The sequence below is a fragment of the Cryptomeria japonica genome, chromosome 3 (genome assembly GCF_030272615.1).
Source record: "Cryptomeria japonica chromosome 3, Sugi_1.0, whole genome shotgun sequence".
Lineage (NCBI taxonomy): Eukaryota > Viridiplantae > Streptophyta > Pinopsida > Cupressales > Cupressaceae > Cryptomeria > Cryptomeria japonica.
The window spans coordinates 255,789,289-255,810,022 of record NC_081407.1 but is presented as its reverse complement, the minus strand read 5'-3'; the positions used below and the strand labels follow the sequence as shown (position 1 = coordinate 255,810,022).

General features: G+C 36.5%; 1 protein-coding gene across 8 annotated transcripts in view; it reads left to right on the top strand.

The window, feature by feature from the left end:
- The window catches only part of LOC131064145 (uncharacterized), a 70,735-nt gene that overhangs the window by 11,846 nt on the left and 38,155 nt on the right, over positions 1 to 20,734 (top strand). For all 8 annotated transcript variants that reach the window (XM_057998171.2, XM_057998170.2, XM_057998176.2 and 5 more), the window contains 4 exons: positions 149 to 349; positions 524 to 599; positions 6,912 to 7,017; positions 13,690 to 13,773. In XM_057998171.2, coding sequence (XP_057854154.2) covers positions 149 to 349; positions 524 to 599; positions 6,912 to 7,017; positions 13,690 to 13,773 — 467 coding nt within the window. The remainder of the gene's footprint in view (positions 1 to 148; positions 350 to 523; positions 600 to 6,911; positions 7,018 to 13,689; positions 13,774 to 20,734) is intronic.

Sequence of the window (20,734 nt, the reverse complement as noted above, 5' to 3'; positions counted from 1 at the left end):
TGAATGTCTTGATGGTTGAATATATTCCTGTATTAGCTATTTTAAAGTTTACATTGAGTTCCTTCTGCTAGAAATGGAGTTCTCCTGTACAATTGCCCGCCAACAGTTATTTCAATTAATGACTTGAACTATGTTCTCTGAATAACAGGGAAGTGAAGATATGGAGATTTATATTAATCCAGAGTTTGGTCTCTTTGGAGATGTTACTTTCTTGGCACCCCGGTTAATATTTTCAGCAGAAGGGATCAAACTTGAGATTGTTGACCATAAATCGTCTTTGGATGAGGTCAATGCTTTTCAATGGAACATATTTGATGTAGAATATCTGAAGACTTACTGGCTTTCTGGAGTGAGTGTGATGATTGTCTATTTATTTTTCTTTGAATGCCAGTTATTGGCATTTTAAGTGGCAAATAAACTAGTAAATTACTGCTTTTGTGGCTGTCCTAACTCCATTAGCTGTTAACTACATGTTTTTGGTATTCTAGCGGTAAACTTTTACCGAAAATTGTTGATTTTTCAGGTCAATGTTGCTGTGGCAATCCTTGATCTTAAAAAGGGCTGCAATAATGAACTGGAGACATTCTTCAGAGTGACTGGTATGTGTTTCAAAGTGAGAACATTCTATATTAATGTTTCAAGCCTTGTGGTACTCTGCACGTGTTCTGACTTGTATACTGAGATTTTGTTGCAGCTTGAATCAAATATTACCTATGCTTGTATATTTTTTTTTAGTTTATGGTGCTGTTTATTGAATTCATATCTGTTATTATGATTGCAGCAAATAATGTTGCTTACAATTACAAAGCTATTTTTAATATGATGGTATTATAAATCTGTGCAGTACTACCTATGCTGCCATACGTTCTTTCTAGAGTAGCAGGATACTGCTTTTCCTCTCTCCTGGTGTTTATACCACCATATCAGATATGTGCATGGCTATGGTATGGCTCAGATCTGGCTGGGCTACTGTATCTGCCCATACCCAAAATGAAAACAAATAGGTTGCCTTGCTGGATATGTTTGGATATGACACTGTTCCATCCATGCTTCATCCTAGTGATTTTTTTATTTTCAATAAAAAGAACCTTAAAATGTGGAAAACCACTGATTTTCTAATTAAATACAGTTGCTAGAACACACAAATGTAGTGGAAGGCATGGCATACCTTTCATGTAGATATTGCAAATATATTTAATATGGGTGGTACATTGGGGTTGGGTGTTTGGGGGGGTGTTCATGGTTTAGTGAACACGTGGTTGCCTTTTTAGATTAAGTTGTTAGATGTATGTCACCCCACCAAGGGAAGCTAAGAAACAATATATAGGTAATAAAAAAATGATAACATGATTGCAATAACAAGGCACAAAAATTTATTCTGTCACCTTAAGACCAAAGCCTCTGGCCATGTTAAAAAAAATTGCTTGATGACAAGAAGACATAGACAATGAAAAATCCTCACAGAGCACATGTGACTAGCTGACACAAAGTAGACAAATGATCCAAAAACTCCAACTACCAGAAATTTCTTCTTACCATGCCTGAATTATCCTTACATGAGGAGGCAAGATACAAAACCGACATCACAGGCAAAACACTACCTTCTCAAAGAAATTTCCTTCTGCCACAAAACGCCATAACAAAATAATAATATTTCATCCTTGCTGCCAACTCAATCAATTGTCCAATGACATACACCTTAGGAGCAGGCTTCTCCATTTTCCACTATTTTCTCAACTGCATTAACACTGGACGGGGCCATAGGATTGAGAGCATTTAACCTGACCCCTTGCATGGTTGCCACTCTTCTTTTTGCTCAATGCTGCGCGTTCCCACAAAATGTGAGAATCATATGGTTGCTGGTCATGAAAGTTCAAAACATATAAATAGCAATACCTGATGCAAATACTAGTAGTAGGCACACAAAAACAAAATCTGCTCTATCCCAAAACTTTCTCCTGTATGAGAGCTGGCTTATATCCACTTTCATGCCATCCATATTAGCAAATTTTCTCTTCTCTTCTACTGGGCTTAAATTTGGAACCTATTAGCATCCCTTCAAATTGTATAGGCAAGAACATTTGAGGAAGCCTCATCCTTAGAGCTGTATTAGGGACTCTTTGAGCCTATTTTAGCACAAATTAATGGAATCTCATCTCCTTAGAGTCTGGCTGTCCTTCATCATCAGTGTTGCCCTCTCCAAGAATGAGTTTAACAACTGCAGACAACATTGCCTTTGAGTTGCATATGAACATGAATTGTAGGCATTGATATGAAATAAACCCATGCATTGAGAATCTTGCCTAATTGGCCTTTCCTCATGCATGCCTTTTGCATAACCCATAGAGAAAATGAACAATCCACCTCTAAAACACTAATGCATGATGACACATAGCAAAGCAAGCCCGAAACCATTATTGCAATCTGGCTCTGGGCGATACTACCTTGTCACAGAATGTCCACACATGTCCGCACATGCCCTCATTAATGAATGCTTGTGTTGCTAAAGTCAACAAAGCATTGTGGTACTACACAAGGTTCACATAAAGACCACCATAAACTCCCATGCATATGCCAAAAAACTTCACAAAGAAATTAAATGTGTAATGTCCCCTTTTGGGATTGCCCCGAATCTTGCCCTTGTAAATATCAAAGTCTGCTAATCTTCACCCTTATTAATTCTGATATTAGATATTGATCCATTGACTTTTTGTCTTCTTTGATCTTATGGATGGTTCCTCCAATTCCCCCTTCTCAATTGAATTAATCTCTTCTTTACATCTTCATTTGTGGGAAGTCACACCTCTTCATAAGAAATGAGTCATCACTCTTCATTGCTGCCCTTTGAGAATAATAAATTATTCTTCAAATTGATCTCCCTCGGATGTCCTCCTCAAATGAGACTTTCGCCTTTTATATCCTCCAATGTGAGGGAGAGGTCACACCTCTTCATCATGTATTCCTCTTTGGCAAGAGACACACCCTTTCCACCATTAGCACCCTTTGAAAGAGAGCAACTCTTCATTATTTCTGCCTTTTGAAAGGAACACAACCTTCCACATTCAGATCTGCACTTCTGATTCCCCAAATTATTCTTTCAAATGAGGTTCTCTTCTCCCTTATATATCTCATGTTTGAGGGAGTCACAACTTTTAATTTCACGTCTTCAACCATTCATTAACTTAATTAAAATTTAATCATATTTAATTGTATTCTTTTATATTTTAATTTTAATTTTATTATTATCATTTATCATTAAATTGTATTTCAAAGTGGGGTCATTACAGCTCGCCCCACTCAAGATTGCTTGTCCTCAAGCAATGATCAATTTAGCTAAATTTTCCCAATGCAAGGATTCCTAACTAACCTCTGAAGATTTGTAATCTTAAGACAAGTTCTCTCTCATCAATTGTAATTGTAAGAACTATGTTTGATTGTTTCCTTGAGACAACAAAGGTGAAATCCTCATTCATTGAGAAGAGGATTAGAAGCATGACACACATATAAGACCTTAATTGCAAATATTTTTTCTTAAATAAACTCATCTTTCTTGTCAACAAAAAAATAGAATTCACAATGATAGAAATCAGTAATCATAAATATTCATGTAGTAGATATGCCCAACACGGAGTATACACATAAAACACAGAGCATACACATGGATATATTCATATACAAGCATATACATGTAGATATAGTTTACTTGGTCCACAAGAAGCAGGAACATCCAACCAGGACCAGATCCATCCCTTGGGCCAATCAATATATCATTTTATCCACGAGAGGTAGGAGCGTCCAACCAGGACTAGAACCATCTCTCAGAGTAACCAATCCACAAGAGGTAGGAGCATCCAACCAGGACCAAAACCATCTCTTGCGCCAATTCACTTTATCCACAAGAAGCAGGAGCGTCCAACCAAGACTAGAACCATCTCTTGGGCCAATTCATTTTATCCACAAGAGGCAGGAGTGTCCAACCAGGACCAAAACCATCTCTTGGGCCAATTCACTTTATCCACAAGAGGTAGGAGCGTCCAACCAGAACAAGAACCATCTCTTGGGCCAATTCACTTTATCCACAAGAGGTAGGAGCGTCCAACGAGGACCAGGACCAGAACCATCTCTTGGGCCAATTCACTTTATCCACAAGAAGCAGGAGCGTCTAACTAGGACCAGAACCATCTCTTGGGCCAATTCACTTTATCCACAAGAAGCAGGAGCGTCCAACCAGGACCAGAACTTTCTCTTGGGCCAATTCACTTTATCCACAAGAGGCAGGAGCGTCCAACCAGGACTAGAACCATCTCTTGGGGTAATCATAATTACATAATTTACTATAAATCTCTTCCACAAATGTGCTATAAAGTCTTCCATAATCCGATCATAATATTGTCATAAAGTATCCACAATCTCTTCTCAAAAGTCTGTTACCGACTCTTCATATACTTCACCTTAGATCTCCATAATATTTTCTCTTAATATAGTGTATATATTATATACTTGATTGTCTTCTTTGCACAAAACACGTATGTTCAACAATCTCTCATATTGTCTTGCCATTATCATTTAGTTGTCATATTTTTGGATGGAGTTAATACATCCCTTCTCATTGATTAGAATGCATAAACGATTTATCCTTACCCTACAGGCTGGCAAGATCATGCTCTGATACCACTCCTATATATCTCTATATCACTCTCTCTATATATATCTATATCACTCCTCTCTCTTTCTCTCTTCATCTCCTACTCAATATTTGTATCTCTATTTCTCCCTCTCACTCTTCTCTCTATCTTTTTCTATTGATATATTTATCTACCTCTCTATTTCTTTCCCTATCCCTTTATCTCTCTCTCGACATTGTCCTCTATCTACATCTCTCCTTCTCCCACTCCCATTCCTAATTCCTCTCTATATATTAAGCTATATCTTCCCTCTCTCTCCTTTTTCTTCTCCCTACCTCCCTCTTCTCTCTCCCTCCATCTATCTCTTTGCCTCTCTCCCCCCTCTTCCCTCTATTACTTTACCTATCTCTCCCCCACTCTCTCCCCCCTCGACATGTCTCTCTCCCTTCCTCTCTCTATCTCCCTATCTCTCCCATTCTTGCTCCCTCATTATTTCCTTATTTATCTCTCTAACTCTACCACCTCTCCCTTACTCTTCTCATATATCTCTATCTTTCCCTCTTTCCCTCTTTCTCTCTCTATAACTCCTTATATTTCTCTTTCTATATCAATATTTATATCTTTCTTTATCTCTCCCTCTATATCTCTATCTATTTCTTCCCCTTTAACTCTAGACTTCTCTCTCTCTCTCTCTCTCTCTCTCACACACACACACACACACACACACACAAAATCAACAGATCCTACCAATATCTCACTCCATCTCTTCCTACCCATTTCTATCTTTATCTCTTCCTCTACCTCTCTCTATGTCTCTATCTACTTTTTCTTCTTCATCTCTCACTCTATTTTCTTATCTCAGCCTCTATCTTTAGACATGTCTCCCTTTTTCTATCCATACATGTCTTTCGCTGTCTCCCTCTCCCTCTTCCTAGACCTATACATCTATATCTCTTTACTTCTCTATCTCTATCTCTCCATAATTATTCTTCCATCTTTTCCTTTATATCTATCTTGTTATCTCTCCAGCTCTCTCTACCCCTATAACTCTCCCAATATATCACTTCCTATCTCTATCTTTATCTTTCCATTTCTCCCTCTCTCATTCTCTGCCTCTCCACATATTTATCTCTTCCACCTCTACCAATCCCTCTCTCCTATCTCACTTTATCTCTTCCTATACTAATCTTCATATCCCTCCTCATTTTATTCAAAGATATCGTTTCAGTCATTGTTGGATCCCTATAAATGGATGCATCATTGATTTGAAGCTATAACATCTCCATTGAGACCTTCATTGCACATACAACATCATTTGTATGCCAAAAACACTTAAAAAAATCCTAATTGGCCTTCTACACTTTTTTCGGCGTACCCATCGCACACCAAGGTGCAATTGCTAGTAATTATATATGATAAGTTTATACACAATTTCTGAATACATGTATAAGCTTTAAGAAGTATGGGTGGGTGTGTGGGTACATCCATGCATGCGTGTGTATGTAGTACGTATTTTACAGAGATTTCATGTCTATGGGGTGATAAATTGGCTTTCTTAATATTTGCCCCATTGGCTGATGTGCATTGGACTTTGTAAATATAAATAGATTTATATGTTGAATCATAACACAAATAAGAAGCCCAAAGTAACATTATGTGCACGTTTTGATTTAAATGACTTTCTTAGGTTGCTGATAGGATGTGGTACTGCGAGCAAAGAGTAATTGTATGGCAAGTATATAACAATTATGTTTGGGTCAGTGCAGTCTCTGTACTGTTATGAGTTCAACTAAAAACCTGCTCTAGCTGTTTTAAGTCTTACAGAATATGAAATAAAAAATATAACAGAAATCTGAAACTGAACAGACAAACTTATAAGAGAAATCTGAAACTGAACAGAAAACTAGAAACAACTTTAGAATATGAAACTGAACAGAAAACTAGAAACAACTATAGAATATGAAACTGAGATAGTGTAAAAATCTTACAGCTACCTACATTTGTAAGAGGTTACCACATTATGATCAGGCACCATATAAGGGAGTCTGATTTCATATGAGGAGTGATCACCTTCTTTTATATTAAATTATTTGATGAGAAGGGACAGGTCTTTCATGCATGGTTTTCTTCTTACTACTCTACAATTTACGATTTTTCTGTACTGCTTCGGTATTAGACTAATGAGAGTTACTATGTTGTTAGTTGCATAGTGGTGTTTTCAATATTGTGGTTACGTACTTAATGATTATAGTGTTAGATGTGATAACCTGGTTCTGTGCTAGACAGGTACGTCTGTGTTGTTTGCATTTAATGACGCAAGTTGGCTTGAACAATTCCAACACATTGTGTCCCTAAATGATGCATATGGTGCTATTTGGAAATCTCTGGACGGGTAAGTTAATTCTTTTGATCAGCCATTATTTGAAATCGTTAAACTTAGGATTATGGTATGAGAATGGGTTTAATACAATCATTGAAGAATTAGTTATTTTTCATCTCATCTAAGCTATAAAATTTGTTTAAAGAGTAAGATTTGCAGTAGTCACATGGATTGCAAGTGGAAACTACTCTGTAGTCAGCTATTATTTAATGTCATAAAAGTTTTATTTTTGTGTTTTTCTTTTGGTAGTTTTCTCTCGGACAAAGAGTGCAATTAGAAATTATGTAGTAAGCTTTTGTGCTTGCTGTTCATGTATGTTTACCATTACTGGCATGAATGTGAATCATATAATATATGCATCTGTTTAAAGATTATACAAAAATTACAGCCCTTTTGAGAAATACAGAATGGTTGCTCTGGAAATTAAAAGACAGTTAGAACAACAGCTGATAAACAACTAGCAAACAGATATATAATACAGAATTTCTGCTGAAAAGATATCCTAGAGACTAGCAATGTTTAATGACATGGTACATAAGAGACGAAATTCGGCAAAGGAATGTCAGGAGGCATGAAGGAGATAGTGCTTCCCTAAACTCTGATAGATGTTGTTGTTGTATGTAGCTAGGTCGGAGCCCTTCTAGGGCCGACCTAGCACATCTAGCGTACTTGTGGCCCTATTGGTGTTAGAAGATAAAACGTGTTGTATTAATCATGCCCTATGTGGGCGGCATATGTAACTTGTGGGTTTATCTTGTTCATAACACGTTTTGTTAACCCTACCCTATCTTGCTTAACGTGTTGAGGTCATCTATAGCGTGTAGACCTAATTTGTTTTGGCGCCAACTTTGAAGCATTTAATTGTAATTAAACATATTCTCTATGCAAGCCGACTTAGAGAATCAAAAGGCTATGTCACCTATATATATATACACAAATCTTCAATCTAGGGCACACTGTAATAGTGAACTTATCTGCAGATGTTGCTGTCACTAGGATGAAGTTCGCTGATGATGTCCACAGCTCAATGATAGTTCAGTTACCTTTCATAAGTGTTCGCTATGCTTCAAAGGTGTTCGCTATCTTCTAAATATATTCACTGTCTTCAGAATATGTTCGCTGTGCTCTCAATGATGATTTGCTGTCCTCCAACTGTACTTCGCTGATCACAGAAGTAATTCGCTGATAGAGCATGCAATTGCTGCGTATGTGATAATTATTGGAGACTTGTGTATATATATAGGCGACATAGCCTTTAGATTCTCCAAGTTGGCTTGCATAGAGAATATGTTTAATTATAATTAAATGCTTCAAAGTTGACACCAAAACAAATTAGGTCTACACGCTATAGATGACCTCAACACGTTAAGCAAGATAGGGTAGGGTTAACAAAACTTGTTATGAACAAGATAAACCCACAAGTTACATACGCCACCCACATAGGACATGATTAATACAACATGTTTTATCTTCTAACACCAATAGGGCCACAACTACGCTAGATGTGCTAGGTTGGCTCTAGAAGGGCTCCGACCTAGCTACATACAACAACACTCCCTCTTAGCTAGGGAGGAGACCTTCTCAAGATGCATGGCTACTCCCATGAAGGATGCAAATGAATACAACCACCATGGCTACTCCCATGGATGACGTTCACCATAGCTGCTCCAAGAGGGTGAATAGGTCTATCATGGCTACTCCAATGAATGGAAACCAAATGACGTTCACCATAGCTACTCGCAGAGGGTGAACGAACATGGATTCTAATATCCACCATGCCTACTCGCAGAGGGTGGGTCCACCATGCCTACTCGCAGGGGGTGGAATGAGGGCTCTAACCTCAGACTTCTCCTAGAGAAGAATGCATCACCACCATGCCTACTCGTAGAGGGTGGAACGACCATACCTATTCGTAGAGGGTGGAACGAGGGCTTTCACCTCAACCTTCGCTCGGAAGATTGCCTTAACCGAGGGCTTTCACCTCAACCTTCTCCCGGAAGATGGCCTTAATAAAATGTGGCTTCCTCTAAAGCTGAAACAACAACAAGCTCCCGCTGAAGCTGACGAGCTTCCTCTTAAGCTAATATCAACCTTCCTCGTTGCTTTTGACGGTATGTTGGACTCGCTCTGAATATTGATTCTTCCTCTTCAAAGAATGCAAGCAATTATCAAGATCTTCCTTTCTTGAATGCAATTTCTCATCATCCTTATGCTCCCCAGTCCGTCCTGAAAGCATTAAGAGAGATTACTAATAGTTCAAGAAAATATCAATGCTAGAATCCAAATAGCATGAATGAAAAATTCATGAACATTATTCAACCATAAAAAATACTCATCTCTTATAAGTTAGTCCTCAACATTCTTTCCTAATTTCGCTTAGCAATGAAATTACCATCCACTTAGGTCATAATGAAGCATCTGATGATGACTGCGTGGCCTTTGGGCCTCGCCATCACTCATCATCTATCTTCAACTCAGTGACGACATGTAGGAGTTGCACGCAAGGATCACTCAAAGCTGTCAACACAGCAGACTGAAATAATAAAAGTAACCTTGATACTATTTTGCAGCATTGTCAACTTGCACAAACCAAGTGTCATGCCAATGTTGGGAAATACTGTACCAAATTATAGCTTACCAAAACACTCAGAAAATTATTGAATAAGGACATATCAACTTGGTAAGAGTTATTTTATGAAAGAGCAGATCTGTTAACTCAATCTGGCCAAACACCTAGGCCAGCCAATAACAAACTTAATTAAATTCAATGAAACATCAGATGTTCACCTTGCAAGTGACTGGAAACTACATGTAAACTCAAGAAGCCATATAAACATTTATGATTAAAGGCAGCGATTCTCACATTGTTCACCCGTCCTTACCTACTGACTATTATGGCGTGCCAGAATAGTAGGGCCCCTTCAATCTTCCTCCTTTCTGATCTGTTTCCAAACTTGTAGGAAGTAATGACATAATCAGCATAAAGGTATGGCCAGCATGTTGAGACATGGACCTGGTAGGACTCGAACTTAGGACCTTCCATACGCTGCTGGAGTGCTCTACCTCTGAGCTACTGGCCCCTCCTGGACCAGTCCATTGTCGGTCAGGGTCTGGCTTATTTCCAACACCAACAGATGTGAGGTTACTGAAAGCTGACGTCCTCTTTGAGAGCATGCCGATGATTCATTATCATCTAGGTTTGAGGAAGCCCTGCAGATCAAATAGTTCTTCTGGCTGGAATGCTATATGAGCTTCTCTGCCAAGGTATTGGGTTAGGGTTGGGGCTGAAAGATCTGCATGCTCATAAACCATGTCAATTATTTGTTGTTGATCTTTTCATGACACCAGCAAGGTTTACATGGCTTGAAGGGTGCTCTCATGGTTCTGGATAATAATATTGAGTATGTCAATGTGATTATTTGTTGTATTCATTTCTTTCTACAGCTTCCCCACAATGTGTAATGAGTGCAATAATCTTGTCTCCATTTTAACTTCCCTCATTTTTCCTTTGAAGTGGGATGGCATTGGCAATCTCATGGAATAAGGTTAGAAGGGTGGGGTCAAGCATAGGAATTTTTTTCGCTTGCCAGTTGAAGTGGCAGATTTTGTGGGACTACTTTACTCAGTTGGAATTGTGAGTAAAGAGAGTGCATGGAAAAGATGCCTATTGATAGCTGATAGAGTTGGAGGGGTGAGGGAAAGGGCCATAGGTGAAAAAAGATATCAAGCATGACATGGTGGCAAGGGAGGAGTGTTGCACACTATGTTGGCAACGGAATTGAGTGCAGACCAAAGGATTGACATGCAGATTTGGATAATGGGTAAGAGGGTCAGAACCAAAAGGGATTTCAGCAGCTGAAACTAGGTTTAATTTCCAGATAGGATTCTTGGAAAGAGCCACTTTTTACCTTGGAATGTGGGTGTGCATAACATCATACACTGCATAGGATCCAAAGTGATGCTTGGCTGCACTCCCTTTTCATGTTTGTTTTGTGTTGAAATTCCTTTCCTTCTCTTGTAGACACAAACTTGTGGGATTAAAAAGTTTTTTATTTTTCTCCTTGTTCATTTATAGGTATATTTATATTTATAGCAACCTGTTTGGAGTTCCTTCCTAACTTTATCCTTGTTGAGACTTTTTGAATGCGGTAGGCAAGGAAAGGAGAGGCATCCTTAAAAATCTTCCATCTTGTGAGTGATATGAAATAGGCAAAATCTTTTTGTTGTTGAGTTGTTGATATAGATTTTATTGTTAGTGGGGAAAATGGTGAGAGGGTGAATTATGGCTTTAGGAACAATAGAAGATTGATGTTGTTGAGGTGTAGACGTTGATGTCATCTAATGACATTTGAATGCATCATCAGACAAGTCAGATAATACAATCAGTTTGGTTCCGTATTATAAATTTCAACTACTCAAATGAGATGTGTGAAATGAAGGATTTGAAAAATATAAGAATAATATTTAGGTTCATCAAAGAGAATATCTAACTCTACTCATCTTTAATATCCATGAATTGGTTGACAAGTGTGGATATCTTGTTCTAGAATGGAATTGTCTTTGTGAAAGTTTGCTTGTTGGCAGACTGCACATTGGACACATGATCTTCAAAGGGAAAATCACTTGTGTTTTTGTGTGGAGGATTGGGTGGTTGAATAGAAGGATGGAAGTGGGGTGTGCAAGGGGGGAGTTGTGGGTGTGACAAATGGTAGTTGTGGGAGAAGTTATGAGTTTCAAGGGCTGGGATTATAATTAGGGATTGGGGAGGGAAGGAGGGTGCGTATGAGCTGGGATTATTGTTAGGGATTTAGGGGCGAAAAAGTTAAGTTCTGAACTTCCCAATTGTAATGTAGAATTCACTAGAATATGAACATATTATTCTAACTGCTTAAATCAAATGGCAATATCTAAGAGAAGTAAACGTCACTCCAACTAGAAAATTTACAGTGCTGGAAATGAAAGGAAGTCACCATGAAAACTCTGAAAATTTATTCTACAAAATATGGGATGAATCTGGACCTACAAAATTGAAATTTGTAAAGCAAACACATATATATTATTTCACTGTTGTTACACTATTGTTGCAGAAATAAAATGTTACATGATGTTTCATTGGATTAATAATTCTTTACAATGCATTGGCTTATAAAGCCTTTCAATTTTCTTGTACCCCACAACTACTCTTCTCAACTACCTAATCGAAGTAACTCCTAATTTAATTATAAGACCGCTACTTATTGTTAACAGTTGTTTTATTTATTTATTAACCATTACTAATCTATAATCAAACTCATTAATTTTTAATTATATTCTAACCTAATGATGTAATTATAATTCAACATACCCACCCTTAGTACATCAATCCAAATAAAATTATAAATGTTAACATCACATGGACTGAACACAATAGCACATTTGGAAATATGATGACACACCTCTTCAAAACTTTCCACTCACTCAACATCAAATTGAATCATATATGTTAATGTTTTAACTATCAAAGGTTACAAATCCTCTGTATCACATAAGGAATAGATCCCAACCTCCATGCACAGCAAGAAAAAAACTCTCCTTCAAGAGTCCACCCTCCTCCAAGTGTGTCAAAATTCTACCTCTGGTGCCCTCAAATGAGAGAACATTTCTTCTCGAAGAGTCTGCATTCCTTCAAAAGTGTCAATAACTTTTCATCAGTGTGTGGGAACTGAATACCTCCTCTGATGTACACAGGAACAAAATGAATGTAGATATGCTAATCACACCTATTTTTAGGATTACATTATCAACAAAACAAGTGAATGCAGATCTAGTAGCCTCACCTATTTTGAAGGTTACACCATCCACAAAGATTGCTAAGGACTGTCAAAATCCCCTTGCTTGATGAAGGCAAGGGACACAAATGTGGTGGTGCTTCTCAAACAATTTACCATCTTAGAGCGAGAAGCCATTTTGAAATGTGGGAATCCTCAAAACCCTGGTGCTTCCAGCCTCCTCTTTGACTAGCTTAGATCTTAATCTTAACAAATTCTTTGCCTTTTGCCTTATCCATTCACTTGAATATCCACCTCATAACTACCTTCAAGCTTTCACTTTCTTTTGCATGACGCCCAAACATTAAATACTATGTATTCAAGCAAACTGTGTGATACGAGATAATAAAAATTTAAAGGTTCTGTTTTTTGGAAAACTTTATATGGAGCAAAATTAAAACCATAGGTTTGTTGCCACCTATAATGGACCTTTTTACAATGTGGCCTTTATGTTTATAGGAAAACGTCCTTACAACTCATCTTCAATATAACATGATTACATTAATGATGTGGAAAAAAAATGAACCATGCCAGGATTTGACCTTGATATCATCGAGTTAGTATCAATAAAATTTATAGTCTTCCCTACACTGATCAATCTATGAACAGATCTATGTAATTTGTTGCTTTTTGATGTTCATATTGTCTAATTTAATTGATCCTTTCATATTTCCTTCTTCCCTTAAGTTTCACGTCTTCAGGTGAATGATGTCTTACCTTTGCTTGGATTAGTTCACAATGCATGCAAGATTTTCATATCTCCACACCTTGTTGTGATTTACAGCTTTCCCTTGATGTTCTCTAGCAGTACAGATTACATTACTGTGAGGTTATTGTTTCAATTTGTTTTTCGAAGTAAAGTTGACTGTATTTTCAGGAGCATATTTCGGAATGAGGACATTATATTTGAATTACTTCCCAGAAATCTTTCTTTTGCTATTGAAGATCAGGATTTTGGAAGGTATGCAATCTTCTCACAGAAGGGTTATCCTGTGCTCATAACTGTTTCAACTTTCTTATTTAAGAGTCTTGTAGGATTGGACATTTTATATTTACAGATAAAGTGAATTCTGCACCCAAAACTATAATGCTTGTTATGATAATTTCATGTCAATAATTTAACCTAGGAGACATTGACATACAAGAGAAATTCTTAATAAATCTAGAAATTATTTTGAGAGAAATATTGAAACCTCGGAATCTGAAATGATTTAAAGAATTTCAAATTCATAAGCACATCGTGTATGTATAGAAACTCAAAATGTGTGGATATTCTTAACAATTTAATTTGATGGAAGGCATTTTGTCAACGTTCACTCACAGTTTGCAAAGGAATGGAATTCTTGTAATTAGCAAAAGTTGCTAGGGTGATTTCTTGCAGGTTTGAGAGTTTGCATGCATCATTATATTTCTTCTAGGAGTAAATGAAAGTTTTCGCAAGCTCATGAAGTAAAATGAACTCTAGTGAAATTTGAATTGTGGAGAAAAGTTTTTATCTCGTATTTCTTGTAGCATTAATATTTTCAGCAAAAATGTGAGTCCTTGTAATACAAGTTTTATGATGTGATTTCTTGCAGGCTGCAAATGAACGAAAATACTCTTTTTGTTTTTTGCAAAATAGTGATAGGTTTTTGCAAATAGTTATCTGGTGCAATTAGAGTTGTAGACAAAGTTTAAATAACAAATTTTCTGACAACTTTCCCATCTCAAGTTTATATTGCTAGGTCTTAGCAATTTATTTCTTGTTGGGCAGTTCTGTTGACAGATTTGCATTTGTGATCTTGTTTTTCAAATTATGAGCAAATATTATGGTTATGCTTTTGGTTTTTTCTCTGTTTTTGAGTAGATGAAGTTGATAATTAGGGTGATCTTCTGCTTGATGGTGGTACACTGAAGAATTCTATTTCTCAGTTTCAGAAAAGACATTAATTTGTAGTTTCTGGAGTTGATGTGTAGTTGACAATTTTTGCTTTACAATAGAATATTGTGGAATACGCTATATGGTTGTGAATAAGCATGTCATCACCTGTAAATTTCAAACTGTGAATTAAATATTTACACCTAACAATATTAGCATGATTCATAACTCAAAATGGGCCATGGCATAAATTCATAACTAGATTCAAAAATGAAAAAGAAAGCAAGTCGTGGATAATAAGGCAAAGAAAATTGGAACTGATTAGAATATGTATTCAGGTTTTTATGCAATGTCAACACATAGGAGCCTAGAAGATATGCTTTGATATGTGAATGTGCAAAGAATATGGTGCCAATTGCATTATGCCGTCAAACTGAAGGGTGAAGATGAAGACGGATTCTATTAAAATATTGTAATGTTTCTTTAATGGTCATCTTAGTTGCTTTACAAAGTTTCTTTTTTTGTCTTCTGTTCATGATTGTTTCATTTAGAAATATCGTCTTTGTAAATCTATTTAAGGAGCCTTCGTCTCCTTTGTTTAATACATCGATTATTTGAACATGGTATCAGAGTGGGTCGATGGGATATCATAAAATTTGGTGAATTTTTTTATAAAAATTCGTAGCCTCTTCTTATTTGGATTTTTTTCTAGAAATTTGTTTTCTTTATTTTTTATTGTTGGAGTTTTTTTCGAAATCGTTGGAGAATTTGTGGGTTTTCTCAAAGGAAGCCGTTTTGTTCTCTGCTTGAAGCCCATGATCTTGTTACTCACGTGAAAACGAGGGTTTTGCGTTTTCTTGGAAAACAAAAATTCGTGGTTTGTGTCTATGTCACCGCATTCGCCGAATTTCATGCTTGGAGTTTGAAATTTGGCGAACATTTAAAATAGGTATGGAATTTGCAAAATTTTTGCATCTATATTCATATTGTAAAAACAAACAGTTTTTTTATTAGAATATATTTTCAGAAAAAACGTTTTTTGTAGGGTTTTCTTTACAGGTTTTTTAAATTAGGGCACACATTTGTTTTGCCTCTGATTCACAGCTCTTCCAATTGCCTGCTGGCAGCTAGGGCATTTCATTTGTGATGTGTGACATGAGTCAAAGAGATGAGCCACACATTTCGGCTGATGAGTCGGAGCAACGATCCACGGATTTCTTCTTCGACCACGGGAAAACTTTGCGCGAATTTCTTCTGGAATATTTGCGTATTTGCTGTGCCTTTAACTATTTTATATTTATTAGAAGTTTTTCTATAGCTCTTCGTATGCTCTCTAACATTTTAAATATGTAAATTGAATTTATAAAAAAATAAATATTATTTTTATTCTTATTAATTTTTTTAATAGATTTAAATTTGATATTATTTTATTTTATTATATATGAATAATATATAATATTAAATCTTAATATTTAATATATTTTTTAATTTTGTGGATTTATTATTATTTTTTAAATTAAATTTATAAGGTGAATTTAATGTCGATTTTTTTTTCGAATTTTTTCTCCTTGTCGAATTTCATCCGAATTTTATTGTTGCCGAACTCGAACTCGAATTCAAACCTGGTGACTTAGGTTTGTGTGACGGATTTTTCTTTTGTTCGTGCATTTTTTGCCAGATTTTCCCGCTCATGTTTTTGGTTTTTTCACAACGACTCTGAACTGGTTGTGTCCTACAAAAGAGTTTTCAATTCACAGTAATGTGAATGTCCTGAGTATGAACAATAATAAAATCGAACCATGTAGCCTCAATTATTTACCTCCGACTACAACGTCCATAGAGCAGTCAAGAACTATCAGTTCATCAGAATATTTTAACAATGGATCAAGAGGTTTTAATGCAGCCAATGAAGAATCTGTTCAAATAATCGATGTATTAAACAAAGGAGACAAAGTCTCCTTAAATAGATATACAAAGACGATGTTTCTAAATGAAACAATCGTGAACAAAAGACAAAAAAGGTAAATTCCTAAAGTAACTAAGATGACCATTAAAGAAACATTACAATATTTTAATACTCTCCCTAAATGGTCACCGTTCTAACTACCCTACATAAGACATAATCTACAGGTATTTTGGTAAGAAATGCATAGAAGGCTGCCCCCTTTTGGTCATGAATGCATAGAGAAAGCTGCCCCTTCTCTTCAGAACTCTCTGCAAAATGAGCCTGCTGTTGAGACGCTCTCCGATTCTGTAAAAATTCTAAAAATGACCAAGACAACCAAAACAAACTGAGATTCGTCCAACTTGATGTTGCGAAACAAAATTGTCCCTCCTTGTAGCCAGAGATACCGAAAATAGCTTCTCAAACTGAAACAACAATTTTGAGGAGAAAATCGTCAAACCCGAATTGCTTCAAAAAAACAATCACGATTTTGAGGAAAAAAATCGGCAAACCATTGTGCAAACCGTTGCCCTAGCAACGCTAGGTGCGATCCAGAAGAGCTGCAAGAAACCACGATTGGTGGAAAAAATCGTCCAACCCTAAAGATTGGATTTTACAAATCATTGTTTTTTGGAGAAAATGGTAAAAGACCTAAAACAGGAACACCCGTCATAATTTTTAAGGAAAAAATTATAAACCCTTACAGATAATATTTTTTGAAGACAAAAACTTAGAAAGACCCACCAAATAATTTTTAGGAAAAAATTATAAAACCTAAACGATTTTTAAGAAGAAAAATAAAAAAAACGCAAGATTTGAGGATAAAAATCGATCAAGACCAGACACGATTTTTTAGATGATGAACTGAGCAAAACCCACCAACAATTTTTAAGGGAAAAAAATATAAACCCCAGACAATAATTTTTACAAAACCCAGAATAATTTTTTAAGGGAAAAATTATAAACCCCAGAAACAATTCAGACACGATTGTTGAGGAGAAAAATCAACAATCATGAAATTCGGCGAATGCGGTGACATAGACATATTCTCAACATTATTCAAGAAGATTCAAGAACATTATTCAATGATACAAACATAAAATACTTATATCTTTATTGATTCTGAAATATCTTTCTTTCATCTTTATTGTTCTCGGAAGTGCTAATCTCAGCACAAAAGACAATCTGCTCAATTCAGATTATGCAGCCAACATATTCAATAGAGAACCAAGATTCTCAAGGCACCATCACAATCCATGGGCATAGAGAATGGAATCGATGTGACCAACTAATCACAATTGAGATTGCAGTTCTCCTTTCATTTCTGAGACACTCTCATAAATCTTCACAACTACCACGAAACAACTCACAATGAGTGAATGGTATCACCAAGAGATTTTATGTCAGTGGTCACCACAAAAAGTAACCATGACCTCAACTAATCACATTATCCAAATAATCGATGTCAGATAAACTGAGTTTCAGCCCAGAAAGGTGATTCCAAAGATACAAGCAAGGAATACTTATCTCACTGTACTAACATGATCAGAACCTTTATCCGCTTCCACTACAGGAAGGACACGAATGGAGCGATCAGCACATAGCCCAGCAGATTAAGATCGAATGATTTGTCAATCATCAGCATCACTATATACAACTGTTGATACTTGTAATCTTGTATACTTAGCAGACTTATCTGGTCTCTGTCACAGATTCTCCTTGCTGGATATTACTCCTTCCAGGTGCGCTCCTTCTACAGACTTACTGATATGTAAATGTGGAATCTGATTGGACTAGCTCAGGTCTAAACAAACAATATTGGTGCCATGGAAAAGCAGCTCCAGATACTTCCAAGACTAATGACTGCTTCTGTAGAATGCAGATGCAGAACTGAATATCAATTCTCCTCCTGTAGCTTTCTTGGTCAATCGACTCAGAAAAGAGAGACTCAGGTCTGCATCTGAGCTCCTTTCCTATATTCTCCAAATGGCAGGGTTTTCGTCACACCTCCAGCTGCTCCCTCTGTCAGGGAAGCATACATCGTTCCACAACGTTTTCGCCATGCCCTCTGACACGTTTGTGGCTCGATCTTATGACAGCCAAGAAGGGTAGAATTAACCTACCATTAGCCAGAAACAAGATTGTAGATGCATAATTATTCAGGGATGGCATCATCCCAAGAGCATCAAGCCAAGTATACATACAACCTAAGTCACAAGGTTCGAATTTGAATTCGAATTCGACAGCCATGAAATTTGGATGAAATTCGACAAGGGAAAATTTCGAAAAAAAATTCGGATAAAATTCACCTTCTATAATTTTGTTTATCTTTAAATATATGTATACTTCTAATAAATTATCAGAATAGCGACCCTTGTTGGAGAAAATCCGAGGGCGACCCAGCAGTTGTAGACACCCATGACCCAATAGATACAAAGTATATACAAAGAATACCCACGACCAGCTGAGTTGTGTTTAGAGGCGGATAGCAGTGCTTTATAGAGGAAATTCGATTAAATTCGATTTTTTTTATAGAAGTTTGAAATTCGATTAAATTCTAACCTCATCCATGAAAATCGCCGTATCCTGTGACTTTGCATACAACGATACCTACAACAATTGTTCGAATCTCTGATATAGAAATCAGACAGCTGCACCTTTATTTCCTCCACGAACTGGTGCCTCTATTCCTCCACGAATTGGTGGATAGCCAAAGCCCAAAGTGGCTATAGTCTTTCCAAACCTCTACAAGAGTTGCGCCTCTATTTAATCACCAATACCTATTAACGGCAAACACGAATTATATTTGTGGCACCTCTCTTTATTATCACATCAATATCAGAGGCGGAGAATTAAGTAGCTAGATGGGAAATAGGAATCAACCCTTCTGTTATATTGGCCTCAATAAAGCTCATGCCATGCTTGGTGAATGATCTCAAACCTTGAGTGGCAACCAATATTAATAAAATCACATTACATCAGCATGGTGATCAATGACCTTCAGTTTAATATCGATTTAGACATGCATAGCGACTCCATGATATGAGGCATGAATTCACCCCTTTCTCTTGCATCATATCTCAACAACCGTTGTTTCAGACCACTGTCATAAATCAAGCTTGCACACAACCCATCAAATCCTTGTTATGCAGAGTCAATATCGGTAGTCAATAATATTTTAACGACACCGATAAACATAGCTCTGCAGATGATGCTCCGGAACATAGGAACCACTGATACCATGTTAGTTATATACTCATTTAACCACGGGCAATGATTTGCCCTCCCAACCATAGACAATGCACGATTGTCTCCGCCGAGCACTTGAATATTCAATCTGTCAGAAGATGTGAATTGCAGTGTAATTTTTATGATCTGCTGTGTTAAAATGGAAGGTATATAATCTTCCTTTATTCCTATGCAAAGGCAACTCTTTATTGAAACAATGTGACTTCTCCCAAGGGTGGCGGACTTGCACAAGTCGACCCAATACATAATAAAATATAATTTATATTCTATATTTATACTTACTAAGTCAATCCAAACAAGGGTCTGACCTTAGCTACAACATCAACACAAGGCGGTTTCACATGACCAGGTTCCAAAATTATTGCTTTGGTTATTGCTTTTTTTTTGGTAATCATTTTGGTCATAAAGCAATGGATTGTAGGGCACATGCTAATAATAATTTTGGGTTCTTAAGGAGAAATTGCAATTCATTTGCTCCTTTAATGGACTAGAACATTATGTGTATGGATTGTAGGGCACATGCTAATAATAATTTTGGGTTCTTAAGTAGAAATTGCAATTCATTTTCTCCTTTAATGGACTAGAACATTATGTGTTCTAAGTACAACTAGTGTTGTAGGTGGTATTGTTGAACCTCCTATACAAAACAAGAACGTGGATACCCTTGTTAAGTGAAAGGAAGAACCACAAAAGTTTGGAAGAGGAGGCAAGAGAAAGAAAAACCAAAGGAGGAGAAATTGTTGGAGTAATTAGAACAATTTTTTAATTATTTATTAATTAGGTCCTTTAATTACTTTATTCACTTAAGCTAAACTTAGGTGCTATTTAGCTTTTATTTAGTTAGGATAATATTAGCTTAACTTTAGTTTA